At 39.7% G+C, this 22,655-nt stretch overlaps 1 protein-coding gene across 4 annotated transcripts in view; it reads right to left on the bottom strand.

Annotated features, from left to right (window-relative positions):
- Positions 1-12,172: 12,172 nt before the first annotated feature.
- DMXL2 (Dmx like 2) overlaps positions 12,173-22,655 on the bottom strand; it is a 175,591-nt gene continuing 165,108 nt past the window's right edge. For all 4 annotated transcript variants that reach the window (XM_054451712.2, XM_054451710.2, XM_054451711.2 and 1 more), the window contains 8 exons: positions 21,658-21,796; positions 20,635-20,695; positions 20,397-20,524; positions 19,481-19,558; positions 17,876-17,967; positions 16,004-16,056; positions 14,494-14,711; positions 12,173-13,582 (listed from right to left, as the gene is read on the bottom strand). In XM_054451712.2, coding sequence (XP_054307687.1) covers positions 13,373-13,582; positions 14,494-14,711; positions 16,004-16,056; positions 17,876-17,967; positions 19,481-19,558; positions 20,397-20,524; positions 20,635-20,695; positions 21,658-21,796 — 979 coding nt within the window. In that variant the 3' untranslated portion in view covers positions 12,173-13,372. The remainder of the gene's footprint in view (positions 13,583-14,493; positions 14,712-16,003; positions 16,057-17,875; positions 17,968-19,480; positions 19,559-20,396; positions 20,525-20,634; positions 20,696-21,657; positions 21,797-22,655) is intronic.

Here is a 22,655-nt window from a genome sequence, read left to right on the forward strand (position 1 = left end):
AATTTATTCTCCCAATCCATGAACATGGAATATTTTTCCATTTTTTTGGTGTCTTCTGTAATTTCATCAGTGTTTTAGAGTTTTCACTATAGAGATCTTTCACTTCTTTGGCTAATTCCTAGGTGTTTAATTTTATATGTGGCCAATGTAAATGGGACTACTTTTTAATTTCTTTTTCAGATTGTTTGCTATTGGCATATAGAAATGCTACTGATTTTTGTATGTTGATTTTGTATCCTGCAACTTAATTTATCAGTTCTGATAGCTTTTTGGTGGAGTCTTGGAGATGTTTTTTCAAATATAAGATTATATCATCAGCAAATAGGGATAATTTGAATTATTTTTTTCCAATTTGGATGCCCTTTATATATTTCTCTTGTCTGACTGCTCTAACTAGGACTTTCAGTACTATGGTGAATAACAGTGGTGACAGTGGTCATTATTGTTATGCTCCAGATCTTAGAAGAAAAGCTTTCAGTTTTTCTGTATTCAGTATGATATTAGCTGTGTGTCTGTGGTATATGGATTTTATTATATTTGGGGTATGTTCTTCTGCACTCAGTTTTTTTAGGGTTTTCATCATGAAAGGATGTTGAATTTTGTCAAATGCTTTTTCAGCATCAATTGAAATAATCATATAGATTTTGTCCTTCATTCTGTTCATGTGATGTGTCACATTGATTTATTTGCATATGTTAAATTATCTTTGCATCTTCTGGGATAAATCTCGCTTGGTCATGATGAATGATCTTTTTAATGTGTTGTTGAATTCAGTTTGCTAATACTTTGTTGAGGATTTTTGTATCGATGTTTATCAGAGATATTGACCTGTAGTTTTGCTTTTTGGTGGTGTTTTGTCTTTGTCTGGTTTTAGTATCAGGGTAATACTGGCCTCATAGAATGAGTTTGAAAGTATTGTCTCCTCCTCTATTTTCCAGAATAGTTTGAGGAGGATTGGTATTTTGGTAGAATTCAACAGTGAAACCATTGGGTCCTAGATTTTCTTTACTGAGAGACTTTTCATTATGGCTTTGATCTCGTTACTTGTTATTGGTCCATCCAGGTTTTAGATTTTCCTAATTTAATCTTGGTAGGTTTTATGTATCTGGAGTTTGTCCATTTCTTCTAGATTTTCCAGTTGATTGGCATATACTTGTTAATAATAGTCACTAATTATCTTTTGGCTTTCTGTAGTAGCAGTTGTGATATCCTTTTTTTTTTATTTCTGATTTTATTTGGATCTTTTTTTTTTTTTTTTTTTTTTTTGAGGCAGAGTTTGACTTTTGTTGCCCGGGCTGGAGTGCAATGGCGTGATCTTGGCTCACCACAACCTCTGTTTCCCGGGTCCCAGTTCAAGTAATTCTCCTGCCTCAGCCTCCCAAGTAGCTGGGATTACAGGCATGCACCACCATGCCCAGCTAATTTTTGTATTTTTAGTAGAGACAGCGTTTCACCATATTGGCCAGGCTGGTCTCAAACTCCTGACCTTGTGATCTGCCTGCCTTGGCCTCCCAAAGTGCTGGGATTATAGGCGTGAGCCACTGTGCCCAGCCCCTCTCTTTTTTTCTTAGTCTGACTAAAGTTTTGTCAATTTTGTTTAACTTTTCAAAAAATGAACTTTTTGTTTCATTGATCTTTTATGTATTTATGTATTCAATTTCATTTATTTCTGCTCTGATCTTTATTATTTCTTTTCTTCTGTTAATATTGGGTTTGGTTTGCTCTTGTTTTTCTAGCTCTTTAAGATGCATTGTAAGACAGGCATGATGGCTCACGCCTGTAATCCCAGCACTTTGGGAGGCCAAGAAGGGTGGATCACTTGAGGTCAGGAGTTCGAGACCAGCCTGGCCAATGTGGCAAAACCCCATTTCTACTAAAAATACAAAAATTAGCCAGGCATGGTGGCACACACCTGTAATCCCATCTACTCAGGAGGCTGAGGCAGGAGAATCATTTGAACCTGAGAGGTGGAGATTTCAGTGAGCCAAGATGGCACCACTGCACTCCAGCATGGGTGACAAAGTGAGACTCTTTCGCAAAAAAAAAAAAAAAGAAAAAGATGTATCATTAGATTGTTTATTTGAAGCTTTTCTTCTTTTCAGATGTAGGCACTTATAGCTATAAACTTACCTTTTTTAGTTGCTGTATCCCATAGGTTTTTGTATGTTGTGTTTTGATTGTCATTTGTTTCAAGACATTTTTCATTCTCCTTCTTAATTTCTTCATTGACACACTGGTCATTCAGGAGCATATTGTTTAATTTCCATGTGTTTGCATAGTTTCCAAAATTCCTCTTGTTGTTTTCTAGTTATAGTCTACTGTGGTCAGAGAAGATGCTTGATATGATTGCAGTTTTTTTTGAATGTTTTAAGACTTTTTTTGTTACCTAACATATGGTCTATCCTTCAGAATGATCCATGTGTTGAGGAAAAGAAGGTGTACTCTGCAGCCATTGGATGAAATGTTCTATAAATATCTATTAGATCCATTTGTTCTATAGTGCAGATTAAGTATGGTGTTTCTTTATTGATTTTCTGTCCAGAAGATCTGTCCAATACTGAAAGTGGGGTGTTGAAATCTCCAGCTATTACTGTATTGAAGCCAATCTCTTTCTTTAGCTCTAGGAATATTTCCTTTATATATCTGGGTGCTCCAGTGTTGGGTGCATATATATTTAAAATTGTTATGTCTTCTTGCTAAATTGACCCCATTATCATTACATAGTGACCTTCTTTGTCTCTTATTATAGTTTTTTTCTTGAAATCTATTTTGTCTAATATAAGTATAGCTACTCCTGCTCTCTTTTGGTTTCCATTGGCATGGAATATCTTTTTCCATCCCTTTGTTTTCAGTCTATGTGTGTCTTTACAGGTGAAGTGTGTTTCTTGTAGGCAACAGATCAATGGGTCTTGTTTTTTCATCCATTCAGCCAGTCTGTGTTTTTTGATTGGAGAGTTTTGTCCATTTACATTCAATGTTGTTATTGATAAGTAAGAATGTACTCTTGCCATTTTATTGTTTGTTTTCTGGTTCTTTTGTAATCTTCTCTTCATTTTTTTTCTTCCTGTCTTCCTCTAGTAAAGGTGATTTTCTCTGGTGACATAATTTAGTTTCTTGCTTTTTCTTTGTGTATATCCATTGTATGTTTTTTGATTTGAGGTTACCATGATGATTTCAAATACTATCTTATAACCCATTATTTTAACCTGATAGCAACTTAGCACTATTTGCATAAACAAGCAAAAAGAACACTAATGAAAGTCTATGCCTTAACTTCATCCCCCTGCTTTTTAAATTTTTGTTGTTTCTATTTATATCTTATAAATCTTAACTGTCTTGAAAAGTTGTTGTAGTTATTATTTTTGGTTGGTTCATCATTTAGTCTTTCTACTTAGGATAACAGGAGTTTACACAGTACACTTACACTGTTATAATATTCTGTATTTCTCAGTATACTTATTATTACCAGTGAGATTTGTACCTTCAGGTGATTATTTATTGTTCATTGATATTTTGTTTTCTTTCTGGTTTGCAGTACTCCCTTTAGCATTTCTTGTAGGATAGGTCTGGCATTGATTAAATCCATCAGTTTGTTTATCTGGGAAAGTCCTTATTTCTCCTTCTTGTTTGGAGGATATTTTTGCTGGATATGCTATTCTAGGGTAAAACTTTTTTTTTTTTCAGCACTTTAAGTATATCATGCCACTCCCTCCTGTAAGGCCTGTAAGGTTTCCACTGAAAAGTCAGCTGGCAGAGTTATTGGAGCTTCATTGTATGCTATTTATTTATTTTCTCTTGGTGCTTTTAGGATCTTTATCCTTGACCTTTGGGAGTTTGATTATTAAGTGCCTTGATGCAGTCTTCTTTGGGTTAAATCTGTTTCATGTTTAATAACTTTCTTGCACTTGGATATTGATATATTTCTCTAGGTTTGGGGAGTTTTCTGTTATCCATTTGAATAAACTTTCTACCCCTATTTCTTTCTCTACCTCTTCTTTAAGGCCAATGAGTCTTAGATCTGCCCTTTAGAGGCTGTTTTCTAGATCCTGTGGGTGTGGTTTATTGTTTTTTATTCTTTTTCCTTTTGTCTCCTCTGACTGTGTATTTTCAAATAGCCTGTCTTCAAGCTCATTAATTCTTTCTTCTGCTTGATCAGTTCTGCTGTTAAAGGACTTGGAATTCCTCAGTATGCCAATTGCATGTTTCAGCTCCAGAATTTCTACTTAATTCTTTTTAATTATTTCAATCTCTTAGTTACATTTATCTGATAGAATTCTGAATTCCTTCTGTGTTATCTTGAATTTCTTTGAATTTCCTCAACACAGCTATTTTGAATTCTCTGTCTGAAAGGTCACATATCTCTGTTTCTTTAGGATTAGTCTCTGGTGGTTTACTGAGTTTATTTGGTGAGGTCATGTTTTCCTGGATAGTACTGATGCAGTAAATGTTCTTCAGTGTCTGGGCATTGAAGGGTTAGGGACTTATTGTAGTCTTCACTGTCTGGGGTTATTTGTAGCTGTCCTTCTTGGCAAGACTTTCTAGATACTTGAAAGGACTTTGGTATTGTGATCTAAGATGTGTCTGCCTTAGGGGGTAACCAAAGCCCAGTAACACTGTCATTCTTGAAGACTTTATGAAGAGGTACATTCTTGAAGAGGTACTGCCTTGATGGTCTTGGATAAGATCCAGAATTCTCTGGTTTTCTGGGCAGAGACTCTTGTTCTCTTCCCTTAACTTTCTCCCAAACATACAGAGTCTCCATCTCTGTTCTGAGCCAGCTAAAGCTGAGGGTGATGTGACACAAGCACCTCTGTGGCCACCACCACTATGACTGCACTGCGTCAGACCTGAAGCCAGCACAGCACTGGGTATCCTCCAAGGCCGGCTGCAACCACTCCCTGACTACTGCCTATGTTCACTCAAGGCCCTTGGGCTCTATAATCACCAGGTGCCAAAGCCAGTCAGATCTTCGTCCTTCCCTTCTGGGCAGGGACACTGCCCAAGCCCTAGGTGGGTCTAGAAGTGCCATCCGGGAGTCAGAGACTAGAGTTAAAAAACCTTAGAGGTCTACTTGGTATTCTATTATATTGCAGCTGAGCTGACACTCAAACTACATGATGCAGTCCTTCTCACTTTTCCCTCCACTTTCCAAAGGGAGAGGAGCCTCACCCCACAGACACTGCCACCCCAAGCCACTAGGAGTACTACCAGACTACTGCTGATGTTCCCTTAAAGCACAAGTTTTCTTAAATCAGCTTGTTGTGAACGCTGTCTGGCCTGAGACTCACCCTTCAGGACAGTGGGCTCCCCTCTGGCCCATGGCAGGTCCTGAAATGCCATCTAAGAGTCATATTTTGGAATTGAGGGAACCCAAGAGCCCTCTTGGTGCTCTACCCCCTTCTGGCAGTGTTGGTACCTAAGGTGCCAAGACACTTTTCCCTCTGCTTTTCTGAAGCTGAAGGAGTTTTTCCCTGTTGCCACCACAACTGGGAATGTGCTGAGTCTCATCTGAAGCCAGCAGATCTCAGAGGCTTACCCAAGGCCCTCGATGTAATAGTTGGTTATCACTCCTAGTTATTCAGGGCCCAAGGGCTCTCCAGTTAGCAGCTGATGAATCCTGCCAGGACTGTATTCTGTCAAGACAATGGGTTCCCTTTTGGCCTAGTGTGTATCTAGAAATGTCATCTGAGAGCTGGGGCCTGGGATAGGGGCCTCACGACTCTGAATAGTATCCTATTGTGCTGTTGCTGGGCTGGTATTTTAGATGTAATAAGATACAGTCCTCCCCACTCTTCCCTCTCCTCTCCTCAAGTGGAAGGAAGAGGTCTCTCTTGGGACCACGAGCTGTATAGCTTGGGGTTAGGGAAGAGGTGACGCCAGCACTCCCTTGACTGCTCCAGCTGATGTCTCATGTGTCCCCTCTAAGTCCACTGTCTGTCTTGGTGTAATTCAGCACTAGGACTTGCCTAAGAGTTGCAGTCCTTATGGCCTAGACTGCCTTTCAAGTTTACCTGGAGACACAGAGCACTGTTGCCCTCAGTGGCAAGGTTTATAGGTACTCAAGTTCAGACTGCTGGGATCAGTGATTCCCATCTGGGTAGGGTTGGTTTAAATGTTCCTTCCATGGGTGGGCATCAGCTGAGTTTGGTCTGGTTTTCCTTTCTGCTCTAACAGGACAGCACTGAGTTCATTGCCTCACAATTGCCGTGTTCTCCTTCCCCCAGCGCCCAGAGATCCCTGGCTTATCTCACTTTGCATAATGTTCTCCAAACCCATCCATGTTATCACGAATGATAGTATTTCCTCCTTATAATGATTGAATAATATTTCATTTGTATATATACCTCATTTTCTTTATTCATTTGTTGATGGACCCTTAGGTTGATTTCTTAAGATGACTATAGTAAACAGTGCTACAATAAAGATAACTGTGCAAACATCTCTTCAACAAACTGACTTTTGAGTAAATATCTAAAAGTGTAGTTGCTGGATTGTAAGTCTTCATTTCTTTAGGGTCAGTTGCTGGTGCTTTATTTTGTTCTTTCGGTGGTGTCATGTGTCCCTGATTGTTCTTGATTCACGTGGCCATGCATTCATGTCAGAAAGGGACTGATTCGAGTCTTTGCAGGCTTGCTTTGGTTGAGCAAGGACTTCACCAGTCAACCTGTCCAGAGATTCTGGCCACTATCTGCTATGACCCATGGGCAGGCTTGCTTCTTGTGTTCTTGGGCAGGCGGGCCTGGTGCCTAGATCTATTGAACCTAGATTCACTGGAGTGGACCTGTTGATTAGGTCCATGGGAGCTGATCTAGTGCTGGGGGTACATACAGGCTTTGACTTTGAATCTGCAGGGTCTAGCCAGGCAATGGGACGATCCTGGCATACAAGTCCACTGGGAGAGACCTTGAATCAGTCTGTAGGGTTAGGTCTGGGTCCTGAGTCTGCAGGGGCTAGCCTGGTACTGGGTCTACTAGGACAGGTCTGAACCTTGGGTCTGCTGGAGTGTGGGTTTGTAAAAACTGGACTGGCACTGGATAGGCCTAGAGCCTGTGTCTACACATGCCAGCTTGGGACTGGGGTTTGTGGGTGCTGACCTAGTGCTAGGGCCTAGGCATAGAGCCTGGGACCATGGGGGCCAGCTTGGTGCTGGGAAAACCTGGAGGCTGGGTCTATGGATGCCAGCCTGGAGTCTAGCACTGCAAAGGCCAACCTGGAGCTAACACAGACTGGTTCCTGAGACAGCAGGTGCCAATCTGGTGCCTGAGGATAGGGGTATCTACCTGGTGCTGGGGTGGGCCTGAAACCTGGGGTTATATGGGCCAGCATGCACTGAGCTGCTCTGGAGCTCAGGACTGCCAAGGCCGTCCTGGTACTGGGGTCAATGGCTGCCAATCTAGTGCTGGAGCAGGCCTACAAGATGGGTCTGCATGTGCTAGCCTGAAGTCTGGGGTTGTGAAGGCCCAGCCTGGCACTGGGGCAGACTGGGTCCCTGGTCTGCAAGGGCTGGCTAGAGGCTGGGTCCATGAATGCTGGCCTGAGGCTGAAGAGGACCTGGAAACTAGGTCTACGAAGGCTGGTCTGGAGTCTGGGGTTGCAGGGCCAGCCTGGAGCCTGAGGCTGCTGGTGCCAGCTGGGTGTTGGGGGCAGTCTGGAGCCTCAGGTCACTGGGGCCATCCTGGCAGTGGGACAGGCCTGGAGCCTGAGAATGGTCTGGAGCCTGAGGCTGCAAGTGCTAAACTGGTGCTAGGGCAGGCCTGGAAGCTTGGGTCCACGGGTGTCCCATTGATGACTAGGGCTGCAGGGACTGGCCCAACACTGGAGGGAGCCTGAAGCCCAGGGCTATAGAGGCCAGCCCAGCCCTGGGAACAGTCTGGAGCATGGAGCCACTGGGGACAGCCCAGCCCTGGGGTAGGCCTGAGAGAATAAGTCCACTGGCACCAAGGCAGGCCTGCAGGCAGCTCCATGGGGTCCTGTCTGGAGCCTATATCCATTAGGGTCTGCTTGTTGCTGGATGGGTCTGAGGACTGAGTCCTCGGGGCCATCCTGGAGCCCGGCTGTGGTGTCTGGCCTGGCATTGGAATCATTCCAGAGCCTGGGGCTGCTGCGGGCGAGCCTAGAAATTGCATGGGTCCAGAAACGAAGTCCAGTGAGGGGCCTGGGGCTGCAGGATCCTGCCTGGTGCTTAGACGGGCTTAGAGGCTCAGTCTGAGGGTACTGGCCTGAAATCTGGGCAACAGGGGTCTAGCACTGGGTTTTACTGGGGCAGGCCTGGTGTTGGGGTCCGAGGCACCATTGTGGTGCTCACCTCCCTATCCCCCATGCAGAAGGTATCTCTCTCCACGTCATACTACCCAGGGTTGGAGGGAGGGTGGCATGGATGGGTCATGTAAAACTCTTTCCTATTCTCTTCACAGCATCTTTTCTGATTTCTGTGCAACATTCAGGTGCTGTAATCTCTCATTTGGTTTCCTTAGCTCTTGTGAGTGTATTTTCATGCATGGATAGTCCTTTAAATTGGTGTTTCTGTGAGGGGGTGAGCATTGGAAAGTCCCATTCTGCTATCTTGCTGATATCACTCCCAAAACTAATTATACTGTAGATTTTTATCTAACTTTAAGTGATACATCACTTCACATACAGTGTAAAAAGCTTACAACAGTATACTTCTAGTTCTCCTTTCCTGGCCTTTGTGCTGCTGTTCTCATACATTTTACCTGTACATATACACACAATAAATTATTATTTATGCTTTTTAAAATTTTTTTGAGACAGAGTCATGCTCTGTCACTCAGGCTGGAGTGCAGTGGCGTGATCTCCGCTCACTGCAATCTCTACCTCCCAGGTTCAAGCAATTCTTCTGCCTCAGGCTCCTGAGTAGGTAGGATTATAGATGCCCACCACCATGCCTGGCTAATTTTTGTATTTTTAGTAGAGACAGCGTTTTACCATGTTGGCCAGGCTGGTCTTGAACTCCTGACCTCAGATGATTCCCCCCCACCTCAGCCTTCCAAATTGCTGGGATTGCAGGCATGAACCACCACGACTGGCCTTACTTATGCTTTAAACAATTGTCTAGGAGAGATTTAAACAATGAGGAAAAGTTTTTATGTAATTTACTTATGTAGTTATAATTGCTGGTACTCTTTATTCCTTTGAATAGATCCGTATTTCCATCTGGTATCATTTTGCCTTCTGATTGAAAAACTTTCTTTATATTCCTTTGATATTTCTGTAGTGCAGATTTGCTAGCGGTGAATTCTTTTACCCTTTTCATGTCTTTATGTAAACTTCATTTTTGAAAGGTATTTTCACTGGTCAAAGAATTCTAGATTGACAGCTTTTTTGCTTCCAGTACTTCTAAAGATGTTGCTCCACTCTTCTGGTTTGCATTGTTCCTGAAATAAATCTGCTGTCATCCTTATCTTTGTTCTTGTGTATGCAATGTGTCTATTTTCTCTTTGTGATCCTAACATTTTTCTCTTATTACTGATTTTAAGCAATTTGATTATGATGAGTATGGCTATACTTTCCTTGTTTCCTGTGCTTGAGTTTCATTAAATCTCTTGGATCTGTGGTTGAATCAAAACTGGAAAATATTTGGCCATTATTTTAATTATATTTTTCCTTTACCCTCCTCCCTCAGGGACTCCAATTACACATATATTAGGATGCTCAAAGTTGTCCCAGAGCTCACTGGTGTTATTTGGTTCCAATGTTTTTTAAAAGTGTTTCCTTTTGGATAGTTTCTATTGTGCCTTCATATTCACTAATTTTTCTCTCTGCAATGTCTAATCTGCTGTGAATCCCATCTAGTGTATTTTTTTTATCTCAAACATTATAGTTTTCATTTCTGTAAGTTTGATTTGAATCTGTGTGTCTTCCACATCTCTTCTTAACATTGAATTGTTTCTCTAGCTTCTTGGACATATGAAATAGTTATAATGCTATTAATTTTATCACCTGTTATTTCTAGATCTGTTTTGATGTATGTTTTCCCTCTCATTATGGTTTGTATTTGTCTACTTTTCATGCATTTTTTTAATGTCCAACATTGTGAATTTTACCTTGTTGAGTGTTGGATATTTTTGTTTTCCTACAAGTATTCTGGAGCTATGTTCTCAGATAAAATTTAGCTATTTGGTTTTTGGTCATTTCCTTTTTAGCTTTCTTAGGCAGGACCATGATAGTGTTTATCCTAGGACTAATTTTGTCCTGCTACTGCAGCAAAATCCTTGAGAGTACTACCTAATGCCCCATGAATTATAAGGTTTTCCAGCTGGTTGGTGAGAATATGAATTACAGTAGTCCCCCCACCTTATCTACAAGGGAGATGTTCCAAGACTCCAGTGGATGGATGCTTGAAACTGCAGATGGTACTAAGCCCTACATATGTGTTTTCCTTTCTATATATACACATATGATAAAGTTTAGGCCAGGCATGGTGGCTCATACCTCTAATCCCAGCAGTTTGAGAGGCTGAGGCAGGCAGATCACTTGAGGTCAGGAGTTCAAGACCAGCCTGGCCAACATGGTGAAACCCCCCTTTCTACTAAAAACACAAAAATTAGCCAGGCATGGTGGCACATGCCTGTGGTTCCAGCTACTTGGGAGGCTGAGGCATGAGAATCGTTTGAACCCGGGAGGCAAAGGTTGCAGTGAGCTGAGATCGCACCACTGCACTCCAGCCTGGGTGACTAAGTGAGACTCTGTCTCAAAAAGTGTAATTTATAAATTAGGCACAGTAAAAGATCAACAATGGTAGAACAATTAATATACAGTAATAAAAGCTATGTGAATATGGTCTCTCCCTCTCTCAATTTCTTATTGTACTGTACTCACCTATTTTCAGACCATGGCTAACCACAGGTAACTGAAACCACGGAAAGCAAAGCCACAGATAAGGGGGGGCCTGCTGAATTCCTAGCTTTGTGTAATTAGATTGTTACCTCTAATCCCTTTCAATGGCTATTGTCCTGGGTGCCAGCAATTTGCTCATACACATACACTGATCCCTTTTTCAGCAAAATACTGAGGAGGATCTTGATGTGGTTTGACTGTGTCCCCACCCAATTTCATCTTGAATTGTAGCTCCCATAATCCCCAAGTGTTGTGTGAGGGACCCAGTGGGAGGTAACTGAATCATGAGGGCAGGTTTTTCCCATTCTGTTCTTGTGATAGTGAATAAGTCTCAGGAGATCTGATGATTTTATAAAGGGCAGTTTCCTTGCACACGCTTTCTTGCCTGCCGCCATGTAAGATGTGCCTTTGGTCCTCCTTTTCCTTCCGCCATGATTGTGAGGCCTCCCCAGCCATGTGGAACTATGAGTCCATTAAATCTCTTTCCTTTATAAATTACCTAGTCTTAGGTATGTCCTTATAGCAGTGTGAGAATGGACTAATACAGACCTTCTGTGCACCTCTCCCTGTGCAGCTCTGTTGCCTTTGGCCTGCAAACTCTATCCTCATTATATTCCCCAGACTCGCAGTTCTATCTTGGCAACTTGGAGAAACCATTAGGCTCTGCCTGGGTTCTCTCACTGCCTGTGGTCTGGAAACTTTCTTGAGGTGGTAAGTTGGGACAATCTAAATGCTCACCTCTCAGGAATCACTGTCCCTCCCTACCTGATGCTTAATGTCTTGAGAACCATTGTTTATATATTTTGTCTTCTTTTTTCTTTTAGTTGTTTCAAGCTAGAAGGTGAATCTGGAGTCTCTTACTGCTTTAACCTGACAGAGAAAGTTCTCTTCCCTTTTTTCTGAAAGCTCCTTTGAGCCAGTTTTGCTTTAGGCATTGAGATGTCTCTCACAAGCTTATTTATTTTCCTGGCTCTTCTTACCAGTGGGCATATTCTGACTTCCCTTACTTAGGAGCAAGCAAAGAAACAAGGCTCAGTTTGAGTTTTGGGTACGAGGTCAGTACTTCATTCAACAAACTTTAAATCTGTCTGGAGAAGGTATAGTGAGGTTAGCTCTTGCCCAGCTAAATCGCAACACTGTGTGCTTTCTCTGTCTGGCTCTTCACTGTATCCCATTTCCTAGAATGGCTTTTGGTATAGAAGGTATTCAGTAAATACTTATGAATGAATAAACTGCCAAATAGCTTGCAAATTCTCTAACAGTTAAACATTTTATCAAATTAAAAATCTCAACGGTCAAAAACAGTATCAAACTAAAAACTCTAACAAATAACATTTATTTTTCTTTTACATATATATTTCACAGCCTGAACATCACATCTTCAGAGAAAGTTACTTTTATGCCACTGTATTTACTATTTACCACACAGGCATTGAACATTCTCATTAACATGATAAGACAATTTGCTGGTAAACATTTAAACACACAGACATTAGTTTCAGTATCTCAACATATTTTTGGTCATAACCAAGGAAATACATCAAAATAATGACAACATTGGCTAATATTTTACAAGCAAATATTTAACTCTGCATAGTTTATACAATAGGCTGTGGCAATAAATAATATCACCAATCTCATCAACTATTAACTGGCCACAAGAAGCCTAACATTCATTTTAATTATGATAAGAAATGCTCTATTGGTGTAGTTTCAACATATCCTTAAATGTTGTGGGTGTTTAACCTTGAATACACAAAAAGAAAAAGTACTAAACTGGACTAAGAAGGTGTGTTTCGTTAACTACAAATATGTCATGTTCACATAGTACATTCCTAACATGAAGGCAAATATTTAAATAGAAAAACTAGCAGTCCAAAAAATGTGAAGTGCAAATTGTAAGTAAAACATTGCATTTACATTTGCACTCATTTGCAAGTTACAGTACTAGCTCAGTATAAACACTAACAGGAAAAATATTCAGCAGGAAAGAATGGAAATAACCTCTCACAGCAGAGAACTGGTCACTGCGCACTGCTCCACAGCTAAGAAAGTTTTCCTGGTGGTCTAGCGCTCCTAACACCTTATGATTATCCTTCATTCAACAGAGGAGGAGACTGCAGGCATGCTTCAGTTAGTGGTAAGAACAGGAAGAAAAACCCAAATCAGCAACATTTTCTTCCTTAATTTGGTATAAACGTCCTTTTCATTATTTCAAGTTACTAATTTGCTAATCTCAAATGTTTTCTGAATCAGGTTTGCTAAATGCTGTAAAGAATAGCTATCCTTCAAACAATACTAGGTTTTATTTTTTTTAGTAAGTCAGCTTAATAAGGTACATGTGCATTCATTCCACCAACCTGTATAGATAATACTCAGCTTGGGTCATATTCAAACTCTACACAGAGATTCTCTGTTTTCAATATAACTGCTTAGAAAGCAGAATTGCCTACTGATGACTGTAGTGTGCCTTTTAACTGAAATGTATATAAAAATAAAACCCGAATCTTTAAGTCTATAGAATGTCAAGAATTCTGTTAGGGATATTAAAAGCATTGGGCAAAACCCTGGTTTTCAGCGTGCCATCTGCACCACAGGAGAAGATCCGATTGCCCTGGATGATGTCAATCTGCATGACTCCAGCCCCAATGTTTCGAAATATGGACTGCTTAGCATGTTCACTTTTAAATGAATGAATTAGGCCATGGCCTGTCAATCTCCAAACCTAGTGCAAAACAAAAGGAGTTAAAAATATATTATGAAAAGACCAAAAGCAAAAACATGGCCCTTCTGCTCCCTTGGCCCAAGTGATCTCACTAAAGCCAAACCTTCCCACCCACTGCCTCTTTCCTAAGAGCTTATCTAAGTGGGAAATGATAACACCACTCCCACGATTCATTTACTGTCTTTCTTTCATATTTGCCTTCACATCCTCTTGTGGTTTCATATTAACCATATGTAGCCCATCTCTAATTCAATTAACTATTTGAGTTAATTCAGTTAAATGTGTTCCTCATGCTGAGCTAGGTCCTAAGGCTATGTAAAAGTAGTGTGGTACAGACAGTCCCCTACTTATGATGGTTTGACTTAAGACTTTTTGACTTTATGACAGTGTGAAAGCAATACGCATTCAGTACGCTCCTTGGCTTATCCTGAGGTTAGTCTCAATAAACTCATAGTAAGTTGAAAATATTAAGTTGAAAGTATGTTGTTCAACTTAACAATATTTTTAACTTATAATGGGTTTCTCGGGACATAATCCCACCATAAGTCAAGGAGCATCTGTGCTAGCTCGCTTACTGGAAACATCACCTCCACCACACACAAGAGTACTGAGGGAGAGGGGAGAAGCTTCTAAGGAGCCAAACTAATGTCATCAAAAAATTTCATGCATTAAACTCATACACTTTACTCAAAATAGACTGCTTTAAAGCTTTCTAATGGCCTGAGTCCAATGAGTTTGATAATCTCATTGACCATAACAGTTTAGAAACAACCATACAGGAGCATGGGGAGGCGGCAGAGTGTTGAGATATTCAGTATCTCCATGAAGCTTTATTTCAAAGAATGTGGAGTTTTTTATTTTTCTCTTTCCAATCAGTCTTCAGCACATTCCAGCCTCTTGTACTGACTCACCTTTATGTTACCTTCTGCTGAACCTGTGGTAAAATATTCCTCATAGGGATCCAGGGCCAGAGCCTTAATAGCTGAGTCATGGGCCTGGAACGTGTGAATGAGCTGCCTTTGCCTGATGTCAAAAATGCAGACGTGTCCTTTCCTACCCCCCGAGATTAGGAGTTGCTGTTTGGGTGCATACTGAAGTACCGTGGCACCATGATCGTGGCACGTGAAACCTGAAGAAGAAAAACATCAGAGACTTTCTCAAAACAATTTCTTATCTTGGTAATTATGATGTCTAAATCCACATTTAAATACAGACATTACTGATGCATTTTTCATACTAAGGTACATTTATTGTTTTGTAAGTCATGAATTTCTGTAATCACATGATTAAAGAAAAATGTTAAACAATGTCAGAACAAACCTTTTATCCATAATCTCAATATGAAATGACCACAGAGAGAAAAAGAAAGTTTAAACCTTAAGCCCTAAGTGATACTGCCTCATAAAAAGTATACAGAAGAGCAGAGACCAAGCTTCTCAAAGTTGGTGAGTATTAACCCAGCCAAGTGCTGTACCGTACAAAAAGTTCTTTTCAGGTAAGTAATTGAAACAACGACACTATGAGAAAATGTGTGAATGTTTTCAGTTACAAGTTAAGAAGTTCATTATCCTTCCCAGGATTATTTGCATTTTAATATGATTAAAGATTCAAATTAACATGTAGAAAATCTGTAAGCAATGTTAACCACTGTTCGCAGAATTCTGCAATAAAATTGAGCAGTAACTACATCTCTCAAAATGCATATCAGTGCATTAAAAGACTGAGAATCTTTCTGTAAAACAATCTACTTCATTTAACCAAACATTTGAGCATGGAGCACTTTTTGGGTGGTACTATGTGGAAAACAGAGTTAGGACACTAATTTGGCAAGTATTGTCTTAAAAGGAATAATATTTAAATGGCACTGTTTACATTTCTAGTCATTATCATAAGGTTAACGTTTGTTTTATTTTATGGTTAGGGCCAGGTGTGGTGGCTCATGCCTGTAATCCCAGTACTTAGGGAGGTAGAGGTGGGAGGATAGCTTGACCCTAGGAGCTTGAGACCTGCCTGAGCAATACAGCAAGACCTTGATCTCCACAAAAAGGAAAAAAAGACAGAAAGTATTTTATGATTAGGTTTAATTCTTTAAAATATGCTCTTTTCTATTAAGCTCAATGAATACTTTGCAACTAATTTCTTAAATAGCCTTGTTAGTAGTTAAATAGCCTTGTTAGTAGTACCACTATCCATACCATATTTTCTGAATAGAATATAAAGACTATTTTGGATTTCTGAGACCATATATCTTTAACTCAGCAAGGAAGCCAGATATGCTAATTAACTTTCCAAATTTTTAGTCATTTGGAATGACTAAACCAAGCCTACTGCAATAAAATACTCACTCACTGGATTCACTAATTAAAACCAAGAAAGCATTCCTTCATGGTATATTTTAAAAAATCATAGACCTTAACTCACCATGAATGAGGCTGTTTCCGGGTGATATTAATGTATCCCAGAGGCAAACATTTCTTTTAAAGAAACACAATAACAAAAATACATCATAAATGATTGTTCTAAGTCATCACCAGGGACAACCTGTCTTTCAGTCAAATATTTTGCTTATTCATTCTTATCTTTTTTGTTCACTCACACCTATAGAGAGTAGTGATTCCCAACTAGGATGGGGGTAGGGTCAAACTACACAGTTCCGTCTCACATCCTGCCCGTCTCTGCATCCTCTACCCCATCTCCTTTCCATTGCCACTCCAGGAAACTGATATGACTTCCTGATTATAAGGAACACTTTTATATCCCCAGGTGGTAGCCACTGCAGGGAAATGAGATGTTATTCATGGGCACGTGTTGCTAATGAAAACCATGTGAGGTCAAAATAAATGTTGAGAATGATGGGGACAGTGTCAAATACCTGTTAGTCCCTGAATCCTCATCTCTCACCTTATACAAAAATTAACTCAAGATGGGTCAAACTTAAATCTAACACTTGAAACCATAAAAATTCTAGAAGATAACATCGAAAAAACTACTCTAGACATTGACTTAAAGAATTAATGACCAAGAACCCAAAAGCAAATGCAACAAAAATAAATAAATGGGACCTAATTAAACTAAAAAGCTTCTGCACAGCAAGAGTAAACAGGCAACCTGCAGAGTGGGAGAAAATACAATGTATATATCTGACAAGGGACTTATATCTAGAATCTACAAGGAACTTAACAAGAAAAAACAATCCCATCAAAAGTGAGCAAAGGACGTGAACAGACAATTCTCAAAATACAATGGCCAACAAACAGGAAAAAATGCTCAAAACCACTAATTACCAGGAAAATGCAAATTAAAACTCCAATACGATACCACCTTATTCCTGCAAGAATGGCCATAATTAAAAAACCAAAAAACAATAGACGTTGGCATGGAGGTGGTGAAAAGGGGACACTTCACTGCTGGTGGGAATGTAAACTAGTAAAACCACTATGAAAAACAGTATACGGAGATTCCTTAAAGAACTATAAGCAGAACTACCATTCAATCCAGCAGTCCCACTACTGGGTATCTACCCAGAGGAAAAGAAGTCATTATATGAAAATGACACTTGCACATGCCTGTTTAGAGCAGCACAATTCACAACTGCAAAACTATGGAACCAACCTAAATGTCCATCAACCAAGAAGTGAATAAAGAAAATGTGGTACATATATATACACCATGGAATGCTCCATAAAAAGGAATGAGATAATCACATTTTGCAGCAACCTGGATGGAGTTAGAGACCATTATTCTAAGTGAAGTAACTCAGGAGTGGAAAATCATATGTTATATGTTCTCACTTGTAAGTGGGAGCTAAGCTATGAGGATGTAAAGGATCAGAATGATATATAATGGACTCTGGGGACTTGGGAGGGGTGGGAGGAGGGTGAAGGATAAAAGACTACACACTGGGTACAGTGTACACTGCTCAGGTGATGGGTGCACCAAAATCTCAGCAATCACCACTAAAGAACTTATCCATGTAACCAAACACCACCTATTCCCCCAAGCCTACTGCAATAAAATAAAAATGTTGAGAATGATGGTGACAATATCAGATGCTTGTTTGTTAGTCCTAGAGAAACTAACAGTGTTAACAGCAGTAGTTTTAAAAAGACTGAATAGCTTTAAAATAAAAATTACATATATTAGGAATAATTTTCATTTTTGCTTTTCTCTTTTTGGTAAGAAAAAACACTCTGAAATAAGAAAGTGGAAAAACCCTAATAGAAAAGTATTTTTGCTAAAGGTATGGATTTCTAACGTTTTTATATTTCTTACTTTGCTTTTCTGTCAACCTACCTATTGTCATTGGAGTGTCCAGATGTGGCAACTAGACTTGAAGAGGTAATAAATGCAAAGTCACTTGTGGCTTTACTGTGGCACTGCCAACTCTATGAAAAACAAAGTGCAACTGATGTTATTTTACCATCGGATAAAATTTGATACAGTACCAACATACATGTCTGCTAATAACATACTATATGCATGAACTAAGAACAGTTTTTAAAAACTCAGTCTAGGATAAAAGAATAAGTGATAGTATGAGGGTTAACTGTCATGTGTATATTATTTGGTTACTGTCCAATAATTTTTAATAACTGGAGTTGGTAAAAACAGAATTAAAGGTCATGTTTTTTAGATTACGTACGAATATGACATCAAAGTACATGAACCTACCTAAGCCCCGTCAATTTTAGTGCTAATGATCTCAAATACATGTAATAAACTTTAACAAGCACAAAGGAAATGCTTACAGACCCAACTAGTCTTAGGATATCAAGGTATTTTAAAATATAATGCATGTTTTTCTGTCTGGAATTATAGTGGTACAGATCTGACTGAAGACAAAAGTATAAATTCAAGATTACTTCCATTTCTGCATAGACAAGGTACAGTCTATAGTGTCCTAATTTAAGAGAAATATCTTATATACATAATTAAGAACATATGTATAGTTTAGAAAAATTTTAAAAAGTATTTGGGTGATCTATCTGGTCCCAGGAGGTTCAAGGCGTTCTGAACCTCCCTCCATATGTGTGAAGCCTGAAGTTTCATGCAGGACAGCATCACCTTCCACCCTCCCCTGTGTTCCCTTCCCCCACCATATCTCCATCAGGTAAAGATCTACTTGTCTTCATCACCAAGTATTTTGTAATCCAATTTGGATTAAGGTGGCTCATTGGGATTGGTTATTTTATAATCTGGTAAGCACAATTCTGGAACAAATTGGAACAGACGTTTGGAACCTGATTGTTTTTTTTTTCTGAGACGAAGTCTCACTCTGTTGCCCAAGCTGGAGCGCAGTGGCACAATCTCAGCTCACCGCAACCTCCGCAGTGATTCCTGGGTTCAAGCGATTCTCCTGCCTCAGCCTCCCAAGTAGCTGAGACTACAGGCACACGTCACCATGCCTGGCTAATTTTTGTATTTTTAGTAGAGAGGGGGTTTCACCATGTTGGTCAGGCTGGTCTCGAACTCCTGACCTCGTGGTCTGCCCGCCTCGGCCTCCCAAAGTGCTGGGATTACAGGCGTGAGCCACTGTGCCAGGCGGAACCTGATTCTTAATAACAGAATTTTATCGTGTGTATATTAAGAAGACACAGTTTTCAAAATGGATAAAAGTATTATAATAATTAAAAAAACCCAAGTTGTACCATACACAGGGAAAGCCCCAGAAATTTTTAAAATATAAACTGCACTTCAAGGTGAAAAGCAAGGCTTTTTGTTTTTCAGGTCATTTCAGTCTAAAACTAGGGTAAGGATGGGTGCTGCTGTTAGGCTGGGATTGCTGAAAAAAATCATCCATTTCCCAATAGGACCGCCAATGAGATTCACTGTCTGAAACAGACACTTCATGAACAAAGTGTTGTGTATATGCGCCCTGGGAACATTAGTGATACTTACCATATAAGGTTTAGGATTTGATGCAGTTTGGTTAACTTGCCAGATACTCAGAAAACCTTCTCCATCCGCAACACCACACTGTAAGAACAGTATAACTACTAAACACATGTTCTTAGCATCCACAGCAAAGGTAAAAACATGGAAGGAAGATTCACTAAGGCCCTACTAAATAAACATTCTGCCTGTAACTATGTTTCTGTTGCTGTCATTTCCAAAAAGTCCAAGTGCTAAAAAAATTCCCTGTCACTTTTTTTTTTCTTTTTTTTAGAGACAGGGTCTCATTCTGTTACCCAGGCTGGAGTGCAGTAGTGCAATTATAACTTACTAGAACCTCAAACTCCTGGGTTCAAGGGATCCTCCAGCCTCAACCTTCTGAGTAGCTAGGACTAGAGGCACACGCCTGGGCTTTTTAAAAAATTTTTTGTAGGGATGCGGTCTCCCTTTGTTGTTCAGGTTGTCTCAAATGCTGGAGTTCAAGCAATCCTCTTGCCTTGGGCTCCTAAAGTGTTGTAATTACAGGTGTGAACCACTGTGACTGGCCCTTCCATCACTTCTTAACTGCTTACCTGTTTCACTGTTTTCCTCTAACCTCTTACTGATGAAATTTAGTAAGAAACTAGGTTTCTCTCAAGAACTTTACAGTGCTTACAGGAATCACCAACACACTCAACACAGGCAGTTTTTTTCCTCTCACAGTATATTTAGTATCTTTAAATAGATGATTAATCCATACTAAATTTTGTAGATTTTTGCTTCTATTGGAAGAACAGAGAGTATATGAATAGACTCCAACAAACTGTCTACTCAGTTTAAATCCAGGGTCACTGAATTCATTTTTCGATGCGCTTTTATCACTTACTCCTAAATATCCACAATTATTTTCAGATGAATTTAGCAGTAGCCCCCAGAAACTAACCTTGTTGCCTTGTGAATTAAAATATAATCTAGTAACTCTTGCATTGCCAGCTTGACGAAAGCAGACAAGTTGCTGAGGCCGCGTCCATTCAAACATTCGTACACTGCCGTCCTGAGCACCTGTAAGATCTGAAACACAAGAGAAAAAGCAGGAAATAAGAAAGAGTTCCAATATTTTCTATTCTATAAATCAACCTCCAAATGAGGACACTTACAATTATTAGGTCATAAATACTTACAGTATTGATGGACTGGGTGTGAAGTCATTCTCTTAACATTATGTAGATTCCTTTTCATAAGCTTTAAAAGAAAATTTTAAAAATTTTATTTTGTGTATGCAGAAGAGATGAGGAAGGATATGCTTCAGGATAAATTCTGTCATTTATTCTCTTACACCTTGCTTATTACTGAGATAAAGCCTTGTTATGGATGTTCTGAACCACTACATAGAACACTTGTCTGAAGAGGGTGAGGAAGCACAGTCACTTGCTGGTATAGCCCTGGCCTGTGAGGTTACCAAGGAGCTTCATCTCATAATAAAGGAACTCTTCTTCAAGTGCCCCTCCCTGAGGACATTCAGGAACACCTCCAGATGCTTCAGAGCAGAACATGAGAATGGGACCCCTCCAGCTACAGTGACAAGAATGTTACTGACGTGCTTTCAAACACTTAGAAGTAGACATGAATTCCCCTTTAACTTTGCTTTACCATTTTGTATCTGTTTATTCATCTGTAAAATGATAATGAAGGGTAATAATAGCACCTACCATCTAGGACTGTTGTGAGAAAAAGCATGCATCTGACACTAAGAAAGTCATATAAGGCCAGTGTGGTGGCTCATGCCTGTAATCCTAGCACCTTGGGAGGCTGAAGCAGGTAGATCACTTGAACCCAGGAGTTCGAGAACAGCCTGGGCAGCGTGGTGAAACCCCATCCCTACAAAAAATACAAAAATTAGCCAGGCATGCTGGCATGCACCTGTAGTCCCACCTACTTGGGAGGTTGAGATGGACGGATCAATTGAGCCCGGGAGGTCAAGGCTGCAGTGAGCCAAAATTGCACCACTGCACTCCAGCCTGGGCGACAGAGCCAGACCCTGTCTCCAAATAAAAAAAGCCACAATAAATGTCAGCTGTCATTATCATGGCCTATCTACTGGTATTTGTCCCTGAAATTTAGGATCATTCCTATGTCAAGGTGATTCCAACTGATTTTTCGGAGAGTCCAAATCCAGAAGTGATACCTATAAGTAAATAACATACCACACTAGCTCCAGTGCTAGTCTGTCCACTGCCCAGCCATGGCAGAGATGAAGGTGGATGCACCTGACTTGCTGAATAGGATGTTGCACTGGGTTGATAAAGAGTTGTAGTGGAACCACGATAATCAACATCATCTGAACTGTGAAAAACATTCATGTGTTACTGTGAAAGTTCCCTTTTCTCTTAACACAAATTCCAACTAAAAATCTTATGTATCCATAGGACAATCTCTTTATTTTAAAAACTAAGTAGCCATGAGAAAAACTTAGGTACAAGTCCTAATCGCCAATGTTAATACTGGTTAACTTTTTTCCCTTTTGGCAAAATATAAATTTAGTCTAATGTTGTTTGGGGACAACTTTATTGCTGCACAAGCTGAAACAAATGTTTGTTTTTATCTATGGAAAAATATTATGTTCTCTTCAAGTACAGATATCTCAGTGTCAAATTAACATGTTTAAAGAAATTTGAGGTGGGGGGAGGGGGGAGGGATAGCATTGGGAGATATACCTAATGCTAGATGACGAGTTAGTGGGTGCAGCGCACCAGCATGGCACATGTATACATATGTAACTAACCTGCACATTGCACACATGTACCATAAAACCTAAAGTATAATAATAATAAAAAATAAAAAATAAAAATTAAAAAATTAAAAAAAAAGATTTCTTGGAGTAAGATATATAAAATGTGAAAGTAATTTTTGTGATGGATTGTATCATAGTACATGGTTATATCTACTCTGAAATGTGATATTAAACCCTAGTTATATCACATACTAACAAAAAAAAAAGAATTCAACAAAACGAGGAGAGAAACAATCATGGCACCATCCTCAAGCACGAACAATTTCTAAGAGTCTGGAGAAAAGCAACAGGGAAGGCAAACCATGAAGAAGTAACCTCAAAATAGGTAAGAATGGCAAAACACTCTTGGTGCAGTGTGCATAGCTTCAATGAAAAGTAAAGCCATCTACATTTTTATGTTTAAAAAAAGGT

This window comes from Pongo pygmaeus, chromosome 16 (genome assembly GCF_028885625.2).
Source record: "Pongo pygmaeus isolate AG05252 chromosome 16, NHGRI_mPonPyg2-v2.0_pri, whole genome shotgun sequence".
NCBI lineage: Eukaryota > Metazoa > Chordata > Mammalia > Primates > Hominidae > Pongo > Pongo pygmaeus.